At 42.8% G+C, this 20,636-nt stretch overlaps 2 protein-coding genes across 3 annotated transcripts; both read right to left on the bottom strand.

Annotated features, from left to right (window-relative positions):
• Positions 1–1,903: 1,903 nt before the first annotated feature.
• On the bottom strand, positions 1,904–5,931 carry gcnt4a (glucosaminyl (N-acetyl) transferase 4a). 2 transcript variants are annotated; one of them, XM_079366288.1, is made up of 4 exons: positions 5,736–5,931; positions 4,629–4,698; positions 2,059–4,502; positions 1,904–2,012 (listed from the first exon to the last, which is right to left on the bottom strand). In XM_079366288.1, exon 3 carries the CDS (start codon positions 4,499–4,501, stop codon positions 3,212–3,214), a length of 1,290 nt encoding a protein of 429 aa, XP_079222414.1. In that variant the 5' UTR covers position 4,502; positions 4,629–4,698; positions 5,736–5,931; the 3' UTR covers positions 1,904–2,012; positions 2,059–3,211. The 2 variants fall into 2 exon arrangements, with proteins under 2 accessions (XP_079222414.1, XP_079222415.1); XM_079366289.1 differs by having other exon boundaries at positions 2,059–4,396.
• Positions 5,932–6,757: 826 nt separating this feature from the next.
• Positions 6,758–19,546, bottom strand: ankrd31 (ankyrin repeat domain 31). The gene is made up of 12 exons (XM_079351991.1): positions 19,421–19,546; positions 17,948–18,228; positions 16,950–17,096; positions 16,706–16,848; positions 16,275–16,434; positions 14,916–15,037; positions 14,739–14,835; positions 13,967–14,063; positions 12,036–12,594; positions 11,257–11,397; positions 8,162–8,273; positions 6,758–7,312 (listed from the first exon to the last, which is right to left on the bottom strand). Coding segments are annotated over exons 1-12 (2,001 nt in total). The 5' UTR covers positions 19,423–19,546; the 3' UTR covers positions 6,758–7,172.
• Positions 19,547–20,636: the final 1,090 nt, after the last annotated feature.

The raw sequence follows: 20,636 nt of genomic DNA, 5'->3' as shown, positions 1-20,636 counted from the left end.
TGTTTGATTTTACTCGTGTCATATGAGGTTTATAATGCTGGTATCATGACAGCCCTAGTTATCCTCTTCTACATCATGTGTGCCTGCGTTTCTTAAAACTTCCACATCATGTGACAACAGCAGTTTGGAGCGACTTGAATGTGAGTCGGAGCCTCGGCTCTCTGAGTTATGTCGGCCTGCAGTTCTCAGCTCTCTGATATACTTTACATGAGTCCTGCTTGGTCAGCACTCTGTGGAGCCAAGTCTAAAGCCAGCTCAATAAATCTCCCCTTCATGAAGGTAATAATATTCAGAGTGTGCTCAAACTGTTTCAGAGAGGTGCTGATTAAACTAGAGGATGTTTGGCGATGTTGAGCTGAGGTTTCAAGGTTTGCTGGTAAAAACAAACAAAACAGAATAATATAACAAGTATAACCAGAGAGGTTAAGAACGATTCTCTGTACTACAGAGAATCTACTGTACTGACCTAAGTGCTACACCGTGAACACCATCAGCCATTTACCTCTGATGTCATGCAGCTCAGATGTCTTATGTGAGGCTCAAATTATTAGTTTACCCACTGACTGTATTTAAATGGACCAACATCAGTCGCCTTCTGTTGTACACAAAAGAAGCCAAAATATGCTCCCCCATCCAGACATGCAAGGTATGGAAAGTTTGGTGACTCTTATGTGTACGTTTGTGTCACGTTTCCTCTAAACATTACCTCCATTTTATATCCAGGGCACTCTCAGTCCAGGAGTTGTATTTGCAGGAGCCTCATTCGTCAACAGAGCTGTCAGTCAGGTTACGTCAGCTCCAAATATTTTGGCTTTACACTCTGCCTGCTGTTGCTCCTTCCATCTGAATACACAGTCTGTATGTATTAAAGTGACTGATATCATTTAACAGCTTTCTTAATGTTCAGCAACTCGTGCCAAATGAAACAATGCTGACATGAAATTCCAAATTTAAAAGCTCCACAACATGAATGTTAATCCTTCTGTTTCTGTTGGCATTTAGTCAATCTCTGTTTTAGGTGCGGCAGTAGCTCAGTCCGTAGGGACTTGGGTTGGGAACCGGAGGGTCACCCGTTCAAGTGCACTTCTGGAGCACTGGTGGTGCTCCACCGAACCCTCACCAGATCAGAGGTCTGCCTCTAGGAGAGACTCTGATATCTCTCCATTAATGCATGTTCCCAGGTCCCAGGTGTGTGAGAAGCGTCCCTGTGTGTGTGCTGTTACAAACACACAAACCTGGACCGGATCACTGATGGGGGTCACCTGATGTTTCCAGGGCTGAGCTGCACCTTAAAATACTCTCCTGTGTGCTGTGGACAGATAACCAGTTAAGGAAAGAGTAAAGTGTGCCAGAACTCACAAAACAAAAAATAATTACACTGGATTTAAAAAAACACTTTTCACACCTCAGAGGGCAGAACTGATTAGAGAAATGTGCAAAATATCAAAGAGGGCAAGTGTGCAAATATTTCCCTGTTAAACTTCCTTTGGTGTTAAATCAAACATAAGTCACCATGTGATGTTCATTTCAACATGTTTTATGCAATTTAGAAAGTGCAGGAGTTTTTTGTGCGATTTGTTTAAACTAAAAACAAGAAATCGGAGTATTGGGGGGCTAGGACGACCCTGGCTGATAAGTGATTTTACCATTTAATTGACTGTTAATATTAGCTTTTGTCTGGCAGTAACACACAGATTGTTGCTTTCTACTATCCATCTCCATTTAATTCATAATAAAGTGTAATAAAATGATGTGATTTGTCAAATTCAGATTTGAAATGTGCATCCTTAAAACCCCACCTCGATACCAATTAGTATTTGTTTTGTTTGGTTGATAAGTAGTATCCTTAGTTTTCTATGCGGAAGGTTTGAGAGTATGGAGAGCTGGTATGAAGAGGGCAACATTAAAGAACACACTCTTTATTTACTATCAACACTGACACGACAACCTCATTATTAAAATCTGGTGAAAATTCCCTTTAATTTTCCAGAACACATGAGAACAAGAGGAGTCTTTGGCGTTTCTGCACTGAGTGTAAAACCATTCAACAACAAAAACAGACTGTTTCTGAATGAATGTCACTTTACATGGCAGCCGTCTTTATCATGGTGAACTTACAGAACACAGACACCTTCACTTCTGTTTGGTGTTAGTAACAGTCGCTGACTCACAGTAATATAAAAACTGAATAGAGTTATCATAAAGAGAGAATTCAATTCCCTTCATAGCACCACACTGTAAAAAACAAAAACAGAATTTAAATGTTGCTTCAAAGGAAGAATGCGCAACACATGAATCCAGCAGATGTCGCCCTTATGCCCAGCATGAAACCAAAACAAACTAACTCAAAAACGTTCATCGCGTCTTTAATTATTAAGGCGTTTTTGTTTCTTTTTTCAGACACAAAGTATTCGAGTAGATGTAGCTCTTTACCTGACAGTTTCGTCTCTCGCCTTCTTCAGAGTCGGGCGCAAGCGGCGGGCAACATTTTCCTTTGCTCCAACTGCAATTGTCTGTGGCCTGCATTGTAGTGTTAGCATTCTAATGTTAGCGCTCTTTAGTTAGCTTGTAGCTTTACATGGCATAAACATAAAACCCCCCCCCCCAAAAAAACAGAATGACAGAGGATGACCTAAAAACGTTCGAGAAGTTTAAACAAACAGTGCGTCTGTGCTGTTTTTGAATATTTGAACGACCCATGAAGCATTTCAAAATGAGCCCTCTTTCTATGCACAAACATCTGTGCTAACAGCCACGCACTGAAAAGGACCGTCTGCTAAAGGTTGGTCGTAACTGCGCAGCAGTATTTATAAGAGAAGTAACACTATAACTTTCTAATAACTATGTGTGTTTTAATTGAGTTGTTCTTTCTTGCTCCATTCACAGAGGAAGCTTTGTCTGTAACTGTGAAACTCAGGACATCGTTAGCCTGGTTACTCAGTGTAGTTGAGCACTCTGATGCTGCAGACTGTTTTTGTCTGAATATTATAGCGGCTATATGCTTTGTGGATTAGACCTTGACACGGAGCAGATGGAGAGAGTAAATGATGAGCAACTTTCGGAGCTCTTAGCGGATCCATCCTTAGCGAGTCAGGCTGTCACAGTGCCTGCGTCTCAGATGTTACTCAGCCGATGTTTCTCATCATGTTAGCACCTTTATTTCAACACATAATAAATATTTTAACTCCTCCCCCCTCCAGTTCTTTTAGTTTCATGTTTTTACACTCTGGCGTTTTTCCATTAGCTTCTCCTCCAAACACTTGATCAGGACCGGGTCCACCTTGGGGTCGAACTTGTTAGCGAACCAGTGTCCGAAGTTGAGCAGCCAGCGAAGTTCAGCTGCTCCATAGATGCAAACACTCCTCATGTGTGTCCCAGTGCATGCTGGGTAAAGATTTCCCTCTAAGTAGTTCCACTTTACGAGGCGTGTTTTACTCCTCAGGTCTGTGATGTCCGCCTCTGACCTGGGAACGTGTCCAGGGAGCCCGGGAACCCTGACCAGGGTGGCCCAGAAGTGTTCATCTGGCGAGTATGTGTCAGCAGACCACGACAGGAAGTCCTTGACCACGACGCTGCTGCTCATATGATCCACAAAGTCCCTCGAAAGAACAAAGTATGCGCTGCCGATGAACACCTCAATCCCGTGGGGTGGAGCCTGTTTGGCGGCGGTGGTTTTGACAGGAATGTGTCGGTACTCGTACGGCACATTTCTCAGCTCATGTTTGAAGCGGAAGCGTTGTTTCTTCAGCTCGCTGGGCCGACTCGACTCCAGCATATTGCTGCCGTTCAGCTGTTTTAGCTCCGCCACCAGCTCGTAGTTTGACTTGAGAGGAAAGTCCTGACCACACAGGTTGATGACGTACCTCCACCTGACCTCTGACCTCAGCAGATCAGAGAGGCAGTTGAGGTCGGCATTGAGCCTGCTGATATGAGCATATTCCACTGACTCCAGCTTGGAGGCAATAAAGACGTTCGGCACGCACTGAGCGAGGTTTTTGACAGCCTTCACAAATGCTGGAGATGACTTCTGGTCATAGTGGATGCAATAGATATTGTGAGGTGCGTAAATGGCGTGAAGGATCCGTTCCACCATGGGGGCGTTTTTATGAACCACCAGAGAGTAAGCCAATGGGAAGCTCTGCTCTGCCTCAGACACAGGAACGTCATTGTAACCCCTCGCTCTGTTAAACGTCTGACAGTCCGCGGTCAGACTCACGATGCTCTCGTCGTCCAGCTCTACGATCACTTTACGTTTTATCTGCAGAGCTTTCCCGATCTCCACCGGGTCCAGCTCGTAGACAGCCGTGCAGTTAATGTCGAACCGTTGGAGGTGGTTCCTGGCTTTACTGCTGGTGATCCCATAGGGCTCGATGTAGACGCTGTCCCTCACACTGACCTTTATGTAGACGAGTTTGAGCAGACAGACAGCGAGCAGAGACAGAGAAAACAGGAAACATCTGTGTCTCAACCTATGGATGTGGTGACCACATCTTATTTTCATTCTGGGGGGGAAAAAGGATGAAAAAGAAGAGCATGGAGGCACCTGAGGTTTATTTATTATTTTCAGATTATTCTTATATATCTAAAGTGCATAAAATGTTATTAGTGAGATCAGTTAAATTGATTACCTTGCTCCCTAAAGATGTCATGAGCGGCTCTTCTGCCATGCAAACATGTCGAACAGATCCATTGAAGAACCTTCAACATAAAGACAAACATGTGATCACTAAGTGTGAAATAAAACCAAAGAGACATAAAGACGGCAAACAAGACTCTGATACAGCGATGCTAAATTTAACAAGATCAGCACAACTGAACCATGTCTTGTATACTCAAGGAGCAATGATGGATTTTTAATGCATTTACTAAAGAACTGTAACTTTATTATACCAAACAGGGCTGTAACAATAGCACAATTGTTAACCACAACCCGATATATGTGACAATCCAATGAAACTGATACCAGTTTGGATACCAGGGCAATAAAAATAGAAGTCTTAGGCAATAAAATCTGCAATGTTTCAGTATCAAAACTTTGCCAAGGTTTCTGTCCACTTTAGATGATTAGCAGGTGTTTTTTTTACGCAATGCAACCTGGGATATGAATACCACCAGAACTTGCGGTAAAAATCAAATACCTATCTCTGCTATCTCTGTAATGGTCTCATACGGAAATGTTGCCAATGTTTTTGTGCAATTTCGAGTTAGTGTAGGAGTTGGCCTGCACATTTTGATGGATTCGCTCCCCTCCTACACCTCGTTCTATAATATTTATGACCAGCCTTTTGGATACAGAGAGTAAATCATTAAAAATGTCTTTGGAAAGTTTTGAAAGCCTTGTATGAGAGTATTTTGCTGCTTTAGTTCAGTGATGAAGAAGTGAAGACACAACTGAGTCTAAACCAGGAATATACTTTTCATTTGAAGACGAGCACTTCTGATTAAATACTTTAACGTGTTGTATTATCCAAATGTTGGTAACACTTCGCACCATGGCCTGAGTCAAATTTGAAATGCAAAACTTTCACATAGAGGTAAAACGGAGGTATTGTTCGCCTTTCTTTAAAAGGTTGCAGTCACACTTCAGCGTGTGTAAAATGTCCCTTTTTCCTTGTGAGAAGTCACATGAGGCGCTACAGTGCGGAGCCTTTAAATACCCTCATGTTACTCATTAACTTCAAAACTTCATTATCTTATTAAAACAAATGAGCAAGTGCAGGAAGCTGGAAACTTACCACACAGGCGACGTAGAAAAAAAAGGTGCGCTTTAACGGAGGCTGGGCGCTCCTCGGTCCGCTCCGTGTGTCCGGGGGTCCTCCGCGGACTGAGGGGAGTGTCTTGGGGCAGAGTCCCGGCTCAGTACGCCCCCTGGCCGGTCACATCAACAGCACATCACCGCTACACGATACATTCAGCACCGACAAACTAATGATTTACCTGCTGCGCATAAACCAGAGAAACACAGGACGAGGCAGAAGTGCTCACATGTTTAGCACCACAACTCAAAGTGACACCATATAATAAACTGCCCCTCTACATTATGTATCCTTGTAACTAAATAATTAATTAATGCAATATTTATAAAGTACGGAAGCCCAATGCATAAATACTTTTTATTTAACTCACACGCTGCCCCACTCCACAGCTCACTTGTTGTCATGATTCTGGAAAATACCTCAATTGAAGACAATAAGTGACAGGCAGAGCTGCTTCAAGGAGATTTCAATTTGTGTAGTGTCCATTTAAGTTTTCTTCAATTATTTATTCATCTATCGAGGGAAATCAACACTTCTTTACCCGTAATAATGACTTGATTTCAGCTGTTTTATAGATTCTTGAGATATTTTCTACTTATCATTGAAAAACTTCTGTTGCTTTTCATCAAACAAAACATTTGACAGGAAATGTAAATTATTTTTGTTGTTACCTCTGGATGCTAAACGTGATTCTCTTGAGAAAAAGTGTAGTTTTGTTTCAGGGATTGGGGAACTACACATCCCCATCATTCCTTGTGCACTGCTCTGTGCTTCAGTAGACCACCAAAAGGGCGGACGCAGGCGTTAGTTGCAAGAGAGAAGCTTTTATAATAAAAATATGAGATCAGAGAGATGAAATTGCTGACGCTCCAGCAGCTATAAATCTTACCTGATGCTTGTCCACTTCGGGCTTCCGTAGTTATGACCTCCTGTTGTTGTTTTTTTTATTCTACCGTTTCCCTGCAATAACAAGTAAAAAAAAAACATTTTCCCCCAAGGACTTGACTTGCGTATGTTTTTATTTAGTTTATAAAATGTAATGTTCCCTTTTATCCACACATGGAACAAAAAACCTTCATGTGATACATTTATCTTTATTGTTTGGATGAAATGCTTCAAACATTTTATAGTCAGTGAACAGACTGATACCGCATGTAACCAAACAAACAGATTTACGATCAAAGGAGTGTAAGTGAACTTCTATAGTATCAAATGTCTACCTTCACTCTGTGAAAATATATTTGTCCAATGAACATGCACATGAACTCTAACCAACATTAACACATACACATGTGTCACAAGAGGAAAGAGAAAGTTTAATATACAAGTTAAATAAATGATCAATATGTGAACAGTAAATTGATGAGCATAACTTAAAACTCTAAACACAAACATGAACACTGAAAATACATATAACTAAGTCCACTGTGGGTCTGAACATTCGTCCTTTAAGAGTCTGTCCCAGTAGATATCCATCACAGCGTTCGGCAGCCACTCCTCGTCATCAACCAGACGGATCGTTCTGACTCTCATCAGACGCTTCAGGCTGGCCTCTTCTGCACAAACACAGCAAACACATTCAGGGATTTAATGATACCCAACAATACAATCAAAGTCAATTCAAATTCGAGGCATCATTAGCAAAGTGGTTAGTGCACACACCCCATGTACAAACGCTGTAGTCTTCCAAGCGAGCGGCTGGGGTTTAAATCTAACCTGCGGCTCCTTTAAATCAACTTTACCAAATATTAGGCCGAAAATCCGATACAGATATATTGGCCGATATCTTTGTTGTATCCATGTTTGATGTGTAGAGGTAGATCTAGAGATACATGTTGACTGGTGATGAAATCCAGTTACATACCGATAGTCTCGGGATATGCTAATCTCAGCCGATATTATCCCCTGGCCGATTAATCTGACAAGTTCTTCTCTTCACTGTAACTTTGCTTTATGTTGTTTCGTGCTGTTCTCGCAGTGGATTCGTGTTGGCTCTTTAGAAGTTACAAAACAAAGAGAACGGTCGAGACCTGCTCTCTTGTAAAATCTCTGCAGATAACAGTTGTTATCATTTGATTGATTGATTTAGTAATGATACAACCACAAAATTAAAAAGTATAACATTTAATAATAAAAGGAAAGACAGTATCCTGAAGTGTGTGTATCACAACATTCGGACACACGTCTTTTAATATGGATGTGGAGTTTACTTTAAAGAGGCGGGTGTCTCTGGCTCAGAGGAGCTCCAGGTGGGACATGTGTGAAGCAGATGATTAATTATTGACGGTGAAGGAGCCACGCTTCAGTGATCGCCTGCCTGCTGTCTGAGCTGCTGAAGGAAATGTCATGGGCAGGATGTATGTCGAGCTGGGGAGGGGTGGGGGTTGCTGACAGGAAGTACAGACCTGAGGTCAGATCCTCTGGAGCAGAAGAGTCCCGGCAGAGCTCAGGATGTCTGCTTGTTTTAGCGTCCAGGTTCAGAGAGTAAGAAGACAAAGGTTTACCTTCGAATGTCACCTGGAGAAAACGAGAGAGGACTTCAGCAGATACATCTCTGAACGTAGTTCACCGGGGTTGTCATGACAACCAGAATTAAAAGTTAATGATATTGATACCTGTTTTGATACCACAGCAACAGAGATTGTTAATTGAGGCCTGGCAGCACACCACACACTAACAGATCCATTCACCAAGCAACAGAGTCTCGAATATCAAGGCGTGTAATCTCGCACGGCCAAACGTGACTTCAGAGTAAACAAACGTGTCAAGCTGAATGTGGCTAGCTGTTAGCTTGAACGTCCATTAGGGTGAACATCTATGTTTCTTCGTCAGTCGGATTGTGCTTTGTTTCACAGACGTGTTTTAGAAACACTCGTGTTGTTGCCACAAATCATCAAGTTGGTCCTGAATTAATGACATCGATATCTTTATCGTGTTTCCTGCTTCAGTCAGCTTGCTTCCTGATTGGCTATTTTTACGTTCCACGGAGGAGAGTCCGTGCTCGGCTGTCCTCTGTGTTCTCCCCACACAACACGGTATCTGATCGTAAATATTGAACACGTTTAATATTTACAATTTCAAATCGGGGAGGATAAAATAACTTAACAGACCTCACACCACAGGAGAATCTGTCAAGATAATCTTTGAACCATCAGATAGTCGGGCTGACTTTGGTCGAAAGGGGGGAATCGGGTCCAAAATCGTCCCGATGATCTTGTAGTGTGTACCCTGAGCAAGTTCATTTTTAGGGATGTCTTTTTATTCTCTCTACTTGGGGCGCACAATATAACTGCTCTGCTATCTAGCGCCCCTGCGCACTGTCCAAATTGTACAAAAGCATTGGCCAAATTTCAGTTCCGCAAAGCTACAATTTAAACAGTGTGCTGGAGGTCGCATGCAATTTCTGATGGATTTATTTCTCTTCTACGCATCTGTCTTTTAAAATAGATGTACAAGTTTATGTTACTCATTTATACAATCAATCATAAAAAGAATCAGCCTCAGTGTTATCACGTCAGTTTATAAATGATGCTTAATTAATGAGCGTATCACGGTGTCCTGGTGAGACATGTGAAACCTGAGATCACATTTCTATCAGCAGCTCTGCAGGATCATTTAACAAGCGTCTCTTTCAGCGTGAGGAGATAACGGAGGAGGACGCAGAGCGTGTGTTGGTGCTCAGCTCCACAGTGAACACTCAATAATTCAAAGTCTAATGCTGCACATGATGTCACAGCCTCCTGCAGGCAGCAGGAAACAGAAGTGGCCTGAACTTTATTCTACTCGACAAGGAAGGAAGGGAAAGGGTCTGCAGGGGGGAACTTTTACTGTCAGCTCAACTATCCTGAATTAATGATAGAAATTCAACTGTACTGCGCACAGGGTTGCGGGTTATGGGAAGTTATGGGAATTTTCAAAGTTGGAAACTTTGCAAGGGAATTAACAGGAATAAAACTAGGAATTTACAAATTTGAAGGTTGGTCCTTGACAGGGAATTTAAATGAGGGAAAATGTAATCGAGCATCATCTTGACTATAACAACCAGAATTCATGCAAGTACGCTTGAATATGCTATTCCTCAATCCAGGGTCTGAAATTTACAGCCGATTTTCTGTTTGGTGAGTACATGTCAGAGAGCTATCCACCACAGGGCGGTACATTTTTTACCCAAAAGTCATCAAAACTATGCTACGAGTATTAAACACATTTTATGTTGCTGCATCTACTTTTTGCTGCTCCTCTCTCTGCTGCACACGCAGCAGGAGCAGTCAGAGACACGTCTAACAATGAACAGGCTGATTATATAACGTGTCTACTGATGTCAAAGATAAATCAACAGAGAACTTGTTTTGTGGAGTAATAATTTTTTATTCTCTGATGGATTTGAGGGCGGTGTAAATATATGTTTGGCTGTCACCTTCGCAGGTGAGTCAAAAAGTTAATTTCGGACTCTGCCTCAATCACATGCAAACAGCACACTGCAGGGCTATTGAGGCCATGCCCCCTACATGCGCTGTGCACTCCTCCATCACATGCACAGATGAGTGCATGGACCATGTTGAACCCAGAGCACAGGCCTATTACAGCCACTCCTTTTAGCCCGTGGACTTCTTAAAGGGAATCAAGTGTTTGGGGATGTGATGTAAATAAATCTGTTTAAATGTCATGTTGTGTCATTGTGTTATTTGGCATGGAGATCTGCTTAGTACAAAACATGTTTATATTTATGCTTGGATATGACACAGTCCAATAAAATGACCCTTAATTTCCACTTAATTCCCATGGAAAGTTTCCGATTTGGAATATTTCCAAAATTCCCCGGCTGAGTTTCCCATGGAAAGTTCCCAGAAATGTTCCACCCCATCCAAAGTGTGAATGTGGAATGAGTCTTTATTTTCAGAAGAATTTCATATAACCAGTTTACCCAAAACACAGATGTTGCGTAAATGAACAGCCAGAATTCAACAAAAGGTTCATGTCGCTGTTGTGTGAACTGGACCCCAGTGACTCATAGTACTAAATCAAGAGAAACACCTTTCATGTTTTTAAACAGAAAAACATGTTGTATTGAAGTCAAAGAATGACCCTTTATGATGCTGCCAATATGAAAGCTTCAGTTTCTCTTGTTTGTTCCAGGCTGTACAGAGAGTTGGCTGCCTCGTTTCCTGCCTTTCATTCAAATTGAAATGACCTCAGAACATTTTGAGTATTGTTGTTGAAGGTTTTTTTGTATCGGTCTGGATCTCGTGGTTCTGTCTTGTTAAAGTTATAGTTCAGAGTTTTGAGTTCTGCTGTTTCAGTTCTTATTCCCTCGTGTTGCTTGTTTCCCTGTGTGTTCATGTTTCATAGTGTAGCGTAAATGTGTTGATTGTTTACTTTTTTAGTCTTTAGTGTTTCCTGTTTTATTTTGTAATGTTTCTCAAAAATGTGTTTTTCTTTCTCCTTCAGCTCCTGCTCATGTGCGAATGTTGGGTCAGTTTGAGTCAGGTGGGGGGCTTACCTTGTCCCAGGCGTATGCTGAGCCGACGGGGATGTGGTTACCGAAGACAGACTGCAGCCAGCGCTCAGGAGACAGGTGCACTTTTCCTTTAAGGTCCTTTAAAGAGCCATCAGGCAGGATGAAAGCACAAAGCTGCTGACCCTGCAGAGACATCCCAAACACAGTTCTCTTAAATCTTCTCTGGTCACTTTAACCTGCCATTCACTGCATATCATTTCTTCAGTTCTGTTGAGTTCACCTCATTATGTATAGTCCTCTGTTTATATCCTGTTCTGCTACTTTTTCAAATTGTATGTATGTTACTATTTAATTCGGTTTTTGACTTTTTTTTATTTCTGTATTGCTGCTGCTGCTGCCACACCTGAATTTCCCTATTGGGGATCAATAAAGTTCTATCTTATCTTATTCAAACATGCAGCTCACCTAGATGACCTTCACGACTGTGAGCGGTTTTAAAGTAGCGTGCAGTTAGCGAGCAGGATTACAAACTGAAAGATGGATGGTACTAAAACCTCTACAGCTGCATAGACACTGCACACACAAAGGGAGTCATCACACTGGAAGGGGTTCAGAGGGTTTTTTCTTCAGGGAGACTTATAAATCCAGACTTTACAGTGACAGCCTGTCTCGTGTTGACGTCTGTCCAGAGTAAAGGCCGCTCGGGATCATGGATGGAGGTAAAGTCCTGCTGTGAAGGCTGCTGGTGAATCTGGTTTGTGGATCCTTCACTCATAGGGAGAAAAAAAAGTGTTAGTTCATGATTTCATGAGAGGTCTGACCTTGGTGAAGAGGTTTAGAGGTGACCCCGGCTTCAGCACCCTCCTCTTGATGAGCTCAGAGAGACGTTCACGGCTGTCTTCAGCTCTCCTCTCTATCACAGCCTTCTTCACTTCGGCCCGAAAGTTGATTTTTTTGACAGTGATGTCTGTGTTTCTTGTGGTGCTCTGACGGACTCTTGGTTTCTTACAAAGACCACGAGAGCGTTTGGGAGCTTTCTTTGCCCGGGTTCGTGTCGGAGCTGGAGGTGAGGAGGACTTATGCTGAGCTGCAGATGTTAACACACAAGCGTCCTGTGTGACCGCTCTGTGCCTCCGACCGTCTCCGGCTCTAGAGGAGGCAGACGTGAACGAAGGAGGGGAGAGGTGACCGGCCGGCTGTCTTGCTTTTTTACGGTGTCGCTGGTTTGGAGACTGAACAGACAGTTTGGCCTTGGTGGTCACATACATCTCCACCAAATGCATCTGCTTCTGAAGAAGCCCCACCAAGTTCCTCTGACGGGAAGCGAGGGAGACGAGTTGGCTCTTCATCACACGCTGCCAGAGAGAGTGGGGCGCACTCCTGCACGGGGGAAAATCAAACAACGCTGCGGTTATTTAGGTAAGTAGTCTGCTGGCACAAAACTGTAACAACAGCAATGTTTAGAGTCTTTATCCTAATTGAATTTCAACGTCTATCAAACAGACGACGGAGAGAAGAGAGAGGGGAGGGTGAAACAGTTCAACTTGATACAGACGGAAGATGATAAGACAGCTCTGGAAACAATAAACATAATCTACCTTGATCAAAACACAGATTCATTTAATGTAATCTAAACCACTTTGAGCAGTCTTAAAACCTGAAACTTCGATAATCTTTCAAGCTGAGCAGTTTGAAGCGTTGAAACAGTTCAGTTTAACTGAGGACGTGTTTAATCCTCCCTCGCTGTTGTTTCTTCTGTCAACAGCTGGAGGCGACAACAGCCGAGCCGTCAAAGTTTAAGCCACGACTTATCCCAGTTACATTTCTTCCCCATGTACCTCATCAAGGCATCAGTAAAGGACACTTCTAGTCCTCTTGCCCCAAAACCTGCAGTTCAGTCAGGACCACTTTGTCAACACGGATACTTTGGCGCAGTTATTTACACTTGGTGGTTTAGCCCTGTGAGGGATCTCCCTGCCCTTCCATGTGCTTAGGTGTGAAGCATCGGGCAGGGACAGCACACACTCCTGCCCCTCAATGACAAGCACGACAGTGGTTATGTCAGAGCATGATAAATGGAGGAGCAGGGGAAGAGGAGGGATGCAGAGTGAGCAGGGAAACACAGGCAGACTCGAGCAGTTAAGATAAGGAGGCATAAGAAGTATTTGGCCAATAGGAGGCTTTCAGCAGATCAGCTGATGAGGCCAACACGAGGCTCAATAAATAATCATTCAAGCGTCTTTTTCATCAACGTTAGATTATTGCCACTCTCTTTTGTCCGCCGGTGCCAGGATTTTAACAGTGTACCGAAAGACGCAGATCCTGACCGCCTGTCACTTTTAGAGTTGATATTTAAAATGTTATTTATCACTTTTAAAGCCCAGACGGTTTGGCCCCGAGCTCTATTTCTAACCTTTTAACCGCCCATGTCCCGTCTCAGACCTTAAACGCTGCCCTTCAGGTGGTTCCAACACTCCAGGTTAACAAACAGACATGTTATCATGTTTATTACTGTGTTTATTCTCTGTAATGTTTAATTGATTTTGTTTTATGATTAACTTTCATCATGCTGTTTGTTTTATCCTTTAAAGCTCTTTTTGGAAAGGTGCTATAGAAATACAGTTTGTTATCATATAATATATGATAAAAGTGTATTTTAATACTCTATCACATGATCTGCCTTGTATTTATAGTATAGCTCGTTCATAGTTATCTTTCACTGAGCTGTGTTCAGAGAAGGTTCTGGACTGACCGCTGTTTCTGGACGAGTTGATCTTTCTCTAAACTCTGTTTGTGCAGCACCTCGACCAGCTGACTCTGGATCTGTGTCAGAATGTGACAAAACTGTCCTGAAAAACAAAACAATTCAGATCAAGCTGGACGTTAGACTGGGTCCAGATTTGAATAAAAATAAACAGGACATGGAATAAAGGACATACATGACATATTGTGAACATGAACATGGACATGGACAAAACTCCTGAACATCTCACAACGTGTGGGGTGATGTACTCAGAGTCTCTCTGACCAGGAACACCATCACATTTTGAAGTTGAGCCAACGTCTGAATGCAGTCGGAAACATTCAGGATATTTCACCCGTCTGTCCTGTACGTCGTGAAACTGCTTCATGAACTTGTTCTGCTTACATTTTCTTTCAATACCTGTCTTTGCTGATGCTGTGAATATAGTCAGCTGTGTGCAGCATTAATATAAAGGAAGAGACTTTGGCAACGGACCGTGATCATCATGAGTCATTCATTCTGGGATAAAACGTTTCAAAGTATTTCTGCACAAAGATTATCAGACATGACCTACTGGATTTGCCCTGAGATGAAAACAGCTTCAGACTGGTCGTTCTCTGTTTGAAAACAAGCTGGCCATGTTCTGCTTATCATCTCATTTGCATGATGTTGTATCATAGGTGGAGAGGAGCATGAATTTCACCTTGAAGGTTGTCAGAATTCTTCTGTATGTACACATTTTTAGAGGTTTCCTATCTCTGACCATGAGCAGCTCCCGTACCTGTGAGCGGTGCAGCTGTCAGACACCAGTTTGATATTTCTGTTTGTTTCCTTCCCACCTCCTCCAAAACCAACTCCAGGGCCTCTGAGTGACTCAGCTGTAAGACAGATAAGACATCAATACATTCAACAGGATACCCTGGACTTTAAATGGGCCGAGAATGCAGAGAGCTCTCACAGCAGGAGTGTCGGCGTGTCTCTCTGTCGGCTGGACGTCAGCCGGCTCTCTGGACGGTTCCTTTGGACTCGAGCTTTGGCTGCAGAGCTGTTTGTGGCACTGAGCCTCCGAGGATTTACAACCTGAAAGAATCCTGAACTGAGACCTCAGCTGCAGTCAACACTTTGAGAAATACAAAGTCTTTAGCCAAATATTAGAAATATTTTCAGCACAGTGAGCTCAGCCTGCAGGGACGTGTCAAATGTCCTACTCTGTACATCTGTAAGACAAATAGATACTTTCAGACTTAGTTGCCTTGAGTAGTTCAAAATACTTTGGGGGGGGGGGGGTTCATAAAAGGATTTCAATGTCACACTCATGTGTAAATGAGTAAAAAAAACACCAATACACACAAAGGGTTAAATGCTGCTCTACATTGAAAACAAACCCACTGTGTTTGTGTGTATTTAAATGAGCCATCATTCAGACCTTTGGTTAAAAAAAAAAGTTCCTATTGATGATGCAACAATTGTGAAAATCAGGTCTGATATTTAATCAGCAATTTAGCTGATTGCTAAATACTGAGAAACATACTGATGATATTTGTGGAACTTTCTTTGGTGTCAGACTCCCACAGTGCCGACATTGGTTCTTATATATCACCATGACAACAGATCAGAGTTTTCCCAACGAGGGTCCAATAAAAACCTCTAGATGTCAGCATTCATTAGCTGTGACTCAACAGATTCACACCAGTGACTGAATTTGGTGCTTGCCACATCATGAGCCGAAGCCTGTCAACAGGGTTTATATCGTCTCTACTTTCTGTGCAAATCAGCCCTATATATGTTGGTGGCAGCATATATAAGAGATAAGCTCAAACTTTCCAGTAATGACAAAAACCAATTCCTCTCTGGAGGATTTGCTAAGTCACTCCAGGACTGTCAGCAGCTCCGCACTTCATCCACATGTAGAGACGGTCTGGAGCCGTTACCATGACGATGAGCTGCTCCATTCAGGGAGGAAGCTTTGTTTTAAATGGTGAAACGCCTCACAGTTTTAGAGTCGGGCCTCTTCAACAAGTTGAAAAGTTTCCCCAGCCCTCTCACAGCTCATCATGCGAGTGCAGCTCCGGGCAGAGGAAAGATGGTGACACAAAACAACAGCGAGCTGCTCAAAGAAGAAATGCATCTCAACTCTAAGGCCGCGTCTGTGCCCGATTATCATCCGTGCTATGAGCTCCGTGAATCAGGCCCTTTATGTGACTTCAGCAGTGTAAATGAACTCTCTGAGCTGTCTGTGTCAAACTCAAATGCTTGGATGTGACGAGCTCTGCATGCAGACACAATGTGGAGAGGAATGTTCAGAGGTTTGGCTCACCTGCTGTGTGTTCTTCAGGCGTCTCATGAATAACCGAGGACGGTCTAAAGGTCCGAAGCAGCTCTTTCATCTTTTCCTCCTCAGCCATGTCGAGTGCACTCTGGCCGCCCACCGTCCTGGAGCACACGTTTGACCCAGACTGGAGGAGGAGCTTCACGACCTGCACAGCACACACACTCCTCAAGTCGAATCCAAACAGAACTGAACATCCAGCTGACACACTCACAGAAGCAGCAACAGTCCAGATACTCCCTTTGTTCACAATGCGAAGCCTTAATTATTAACAGTGCAGTGTGGTGGCTTTAAAGAGTGTGTTTTTATAAGCTGGGAAACAAATGTCTCACTCTTAAAATATTTGCTCTCCTGGAGTTGCTCAAAACAGCGCACAGGTTTGCGACGTCTTAAAGAGTCCTCCAGAGTTTCTCTGTCACCTCATAGTGTCCTGAGTGAACGGCGTCGTGTAGAGGTGTGACACCGTCACAGCTTCTGGCGTTGGCGTTCGCTCCGGCCTTCAGCAGCAGCTCCACCACAGCTTCATTGCCCACAGCAACAGCCTCGTGGAGCGCCGTCCAGCCTGACCGACACAGAGAAACGTTTACTGATGCTTCAACTCTCCGCATCTGTTTCACACGGACAGGCGGAGGTGAAATGTGTCAGAGTACTTCAGGGCTTGACCTGCGTAATCCTCCGTGTTGATGCCGATCCCGGCTTCAATGAGCGCTCCAACCATTGGCAGGTCGTCTCTCTTGCACGCTCTGTGCAGACGAGTCTCTCCCATTCCGTTTCTCTTGTGAAGCTGTTTCCCACTCGGCAGGACGTTGGCTGCGTGAAGATAAAACATGAGTAACTCACTTCTTATGAATCCTTCCGAGACTTTATCTGTTTTATCTTAAACTGGATTAAACCAACAGGATTACTTTTTATTATTTTATTATTGGCTCTGCTCTGCTGAATTTTAGGCCTTGATCACCAAACCATGCCACCAAAAGTCTCGCCACGTTATTTAAACAATGCTTGTATAAGGGTTGTACCCATAGACACTACTTTTGTACGTCCACGAGGTTTATTCTGACACTCTTGCAGAAGGCTTTCTAGAAACTGACCTCCACAAGCTCCAACAAGTGCCTCCTTTAGCTCGTGTCTTTAGCCTTCTTCTGCTGCTTTCCAAACAGCCATTTGTTTGAGAAGCGCTACTGTCCAACCAATCAAAGGCGGGACATCGTTTCAGTTTGTGAGAGATGAAAAGTCAGGACACACGGTCACCCTTAGTGTGATACTGACGAGCGCATGAGCTTTACTTGCAGCCACGCCCCTTTTAAGGGTCAAAATGCAGAATCTGAAATGTAGGTTGGCCAATGAAAGAGTCCTGGCTGATTTAAAAGCTTCCAATAAGAAACCGTGTTTTTAATGGCATCATAACGGCACATGACTGGAAACGATGAAAAGTGAGGAGGAGACTGTAGACATTTTCTGTGGACATTCCTGTTTAATAATCTTCTCCTTAGTACCTGTGACCTGTGGTGTAAAGAGCGGTCAGTTTGAATGTAAACATGCTGAGTCATTCACTGGGAGCAGCGAATACATTTAACTTGAACTTCTCTTACAGTAAGACTTTGAAACTGTGCGTGAACTCAATTTTATATCACGTGTTTGTAACTCTTCTTCATGATCACCTGACTGAGTCGTGTGTTCATCGCGACCTGCTCCGTCCTGTGTCCCGCTGCAGATCTCTGCCTCGGGTGGATTATGTCCACGTACTTCCACTTTCTCTTCCTGCCTCGTGTTAGCGACTCGTGAATCTACATCGCCCGTCTCCATGGATACAGCTACTTCTCCTCTGCTTTGGAAGTTATTATTATTGTCCTGCAACAAGCTCACAGAGTCGTCGTCTGAGGACGATTCATTCATCGTCTCCGGCTGCTGATCACAGCTGTCAGTCGTCTGCACAACGTCCCTGCAACACACACACACACACACATCAACTTCAACAGTTTAAATCAGCTTAGAGTATGAAGAGGTTTTTTCTCTGTGAATGAAGATGAATATTGTCACTAAGTTGATCGTGTTATGGCTGAGCTGTGAGAGCTGACTCAGAATGAACTCATTGACCTTCATCATTTAAGATCATCAAACCAAAACATGCCGCAAGACGAGCCACTGCTGACATTAACCAAGCATCTTCTGTAGCTGGCGCTGCAACAGATTGTGTATGGGTTGCCGTGACAACGAGAAGTGCGAGATTTCTTTCCGTTTTGTTTTTTTTTGGTCTGTTTGATAAGTGCACTGTTGTCTGGGGCTGTAACTATGTACGTTTAGTTTGTTTAGTTATGTTAAGAAAAATACTTTGAGTGCATATGATCAGAAGCCGAAGTGTGTGACTGACAGCGGGAGAAAAGACGAGAGGTCTGAAAAACAGCAAAATAAGACAAAGATTCCCTACATTGTACTGCTGCTCATACAGGCGCACGTGATAATGTTTAGTTTGTAGTGCTCTGTTCTACTGAATTTGTAATTTATGTAAATAATGACAGGAAGAGTTTGAAACAGTATTTGTCTTTTATTTTAGTTTTCACGGTGTTCCATGACTACTGTGTCTGTGGACATCAGTTTGAAGCGTGAAGTCCTTTTTGAGCGGACCGGAGTAGTTACATCTTCTTCACCTGACAGACTCATGTTTACTTCAACTCTTCATCTGGTAGAAAGATCTAATAATGAGCGAGTCACCGTGTCCTGACTTGTAGAAGAAGAAGAAGGACGAGTGTGACGCTCCGTTGTATCTCCACTGTGTGTTAGGCTGTATGATGATCAGTGTGTTAAAAGTTTAGCAAAAATTGATGACTGTTTTATAGGCGTCATTTTTAAGCGCTCTATATTTTGAACTCAAGTCTCATTAATCCCTCAGCCTCGCAGAGCGCCTTCCCGCTGTCAGTCACACATTTCGCTTGAATTACCCTCAGGATCAATAAAGTATCTATCTATCTATCGTCTGTGTTGACTGATGTCTTTATTTCTCGACCTGCAGCCACATGCTTAATTGCTTATCATTTAAACAGTGCCAGTGGCTGTTTGATGGAGACACTCAGCATCATCCCTGCTGCTGATTTAAAGTGCGCTCATTGAACTACAGATTCAACGTCTGCACTCACATGACCGTTGTTCCTGCTGCAGCACAGACGAGCCAGACTCCACAGCACACCTGGTGGTCAAACACAGAAGAGCGAAGCAGTCGCACTGGATTCACCTCTTCCTCCTGCTCCTCTTCTTCAACATGAACGTACAAAGAGGTGTCAGACTGGAGAGGAGGATGCACACGTCCACTCTCATCTCATTAATATTGTGGATATTGATGCTTTAACACTTGAATGTTTTTTCTAACGCTCTGATGCTTTAATGAAACAGCTATATAGTAAAATATATTATTACCATAAACAGCTTGTTAATTTATTACAGATCACTTCAGATCACTTCAGAGGATTTAATGTATAACAAATTTGATAATATGAAACATAAGTTAACATGTGATGGATAATTTAGTTATCCATCTTAAGCCCTCAGTAAAGCAGCAAAGAGAAAATGTAGAATGACTACTGAAAACACCTTCACGTCATTCCTGCAGCTAAAAGTCAATATTTGAACACAAGATTATAACTGTGTATTAAATCAAATGTGTGTACTTTGTGGTTCATGTGGGACTGTGTGGAAAGAGCAGTGTCCTTCTTTGCAAACATGAATACAGACAGACAGGAAAATATCTATATTACATGTAGGATTAAAATGATGCTGGTCGACAAGAACAACCAACCTGCAAACAACTTACATGAAGAAACACGAAGAACAACTTTAAAACAAAAGCTAACATAGGAGCAAATACATGAACAATACAAAGTGAAAAAGAAGAATCTCAACAGGAAGAGTTTATTAGAAAGTGAAGAGCAATGGAGACGAGTTAGTGATTTAGATATGTGTGATGATAAAAAGAGAGAGAGGAACAATCAGGTTACGATAACCTTACGAGGTTATAGGATTTTAACATGCTAATGATGGACACATAATAGAAACTCCTTTCTTAACTAGAGGTCAGGAGTGTAGTGTATAAAACCGGTCACTAGATGGCAGCACAAACTTAGACACACTGTAAAGTGTGTTTCAGAGCTGAGTTGATTTCAAATTGAGAAACAATTTCCTTGTGGAGAGACTCTACATCCAGCCTCTTCATACTGGCAGCACCTGTCTGGTTTAGTTGAGAATGTTTACACCTGTTGAAACCACATGTTGGTTGTGTGTCATCCTCACGAATAAAGCACAATAATTCAAACTATATTTAAAGCCGGAAGAATAACTAGTGCAGATAACTTTAGTATT

This window comes from Symphodus melops (assembly GCF_947650265.1).
Source record: "Symphodus melops genome assembly, chromosome: 1".
Classification (NCBI taxonomy): Eukaryota; Metazoa; Chordata; class Actinopteri; order Labriformes; family Labridae; genus Symphodus; species Symphodus melops.
This window is presented reverse-complemented; position numbering and strand designations above follow the sequence as displayed.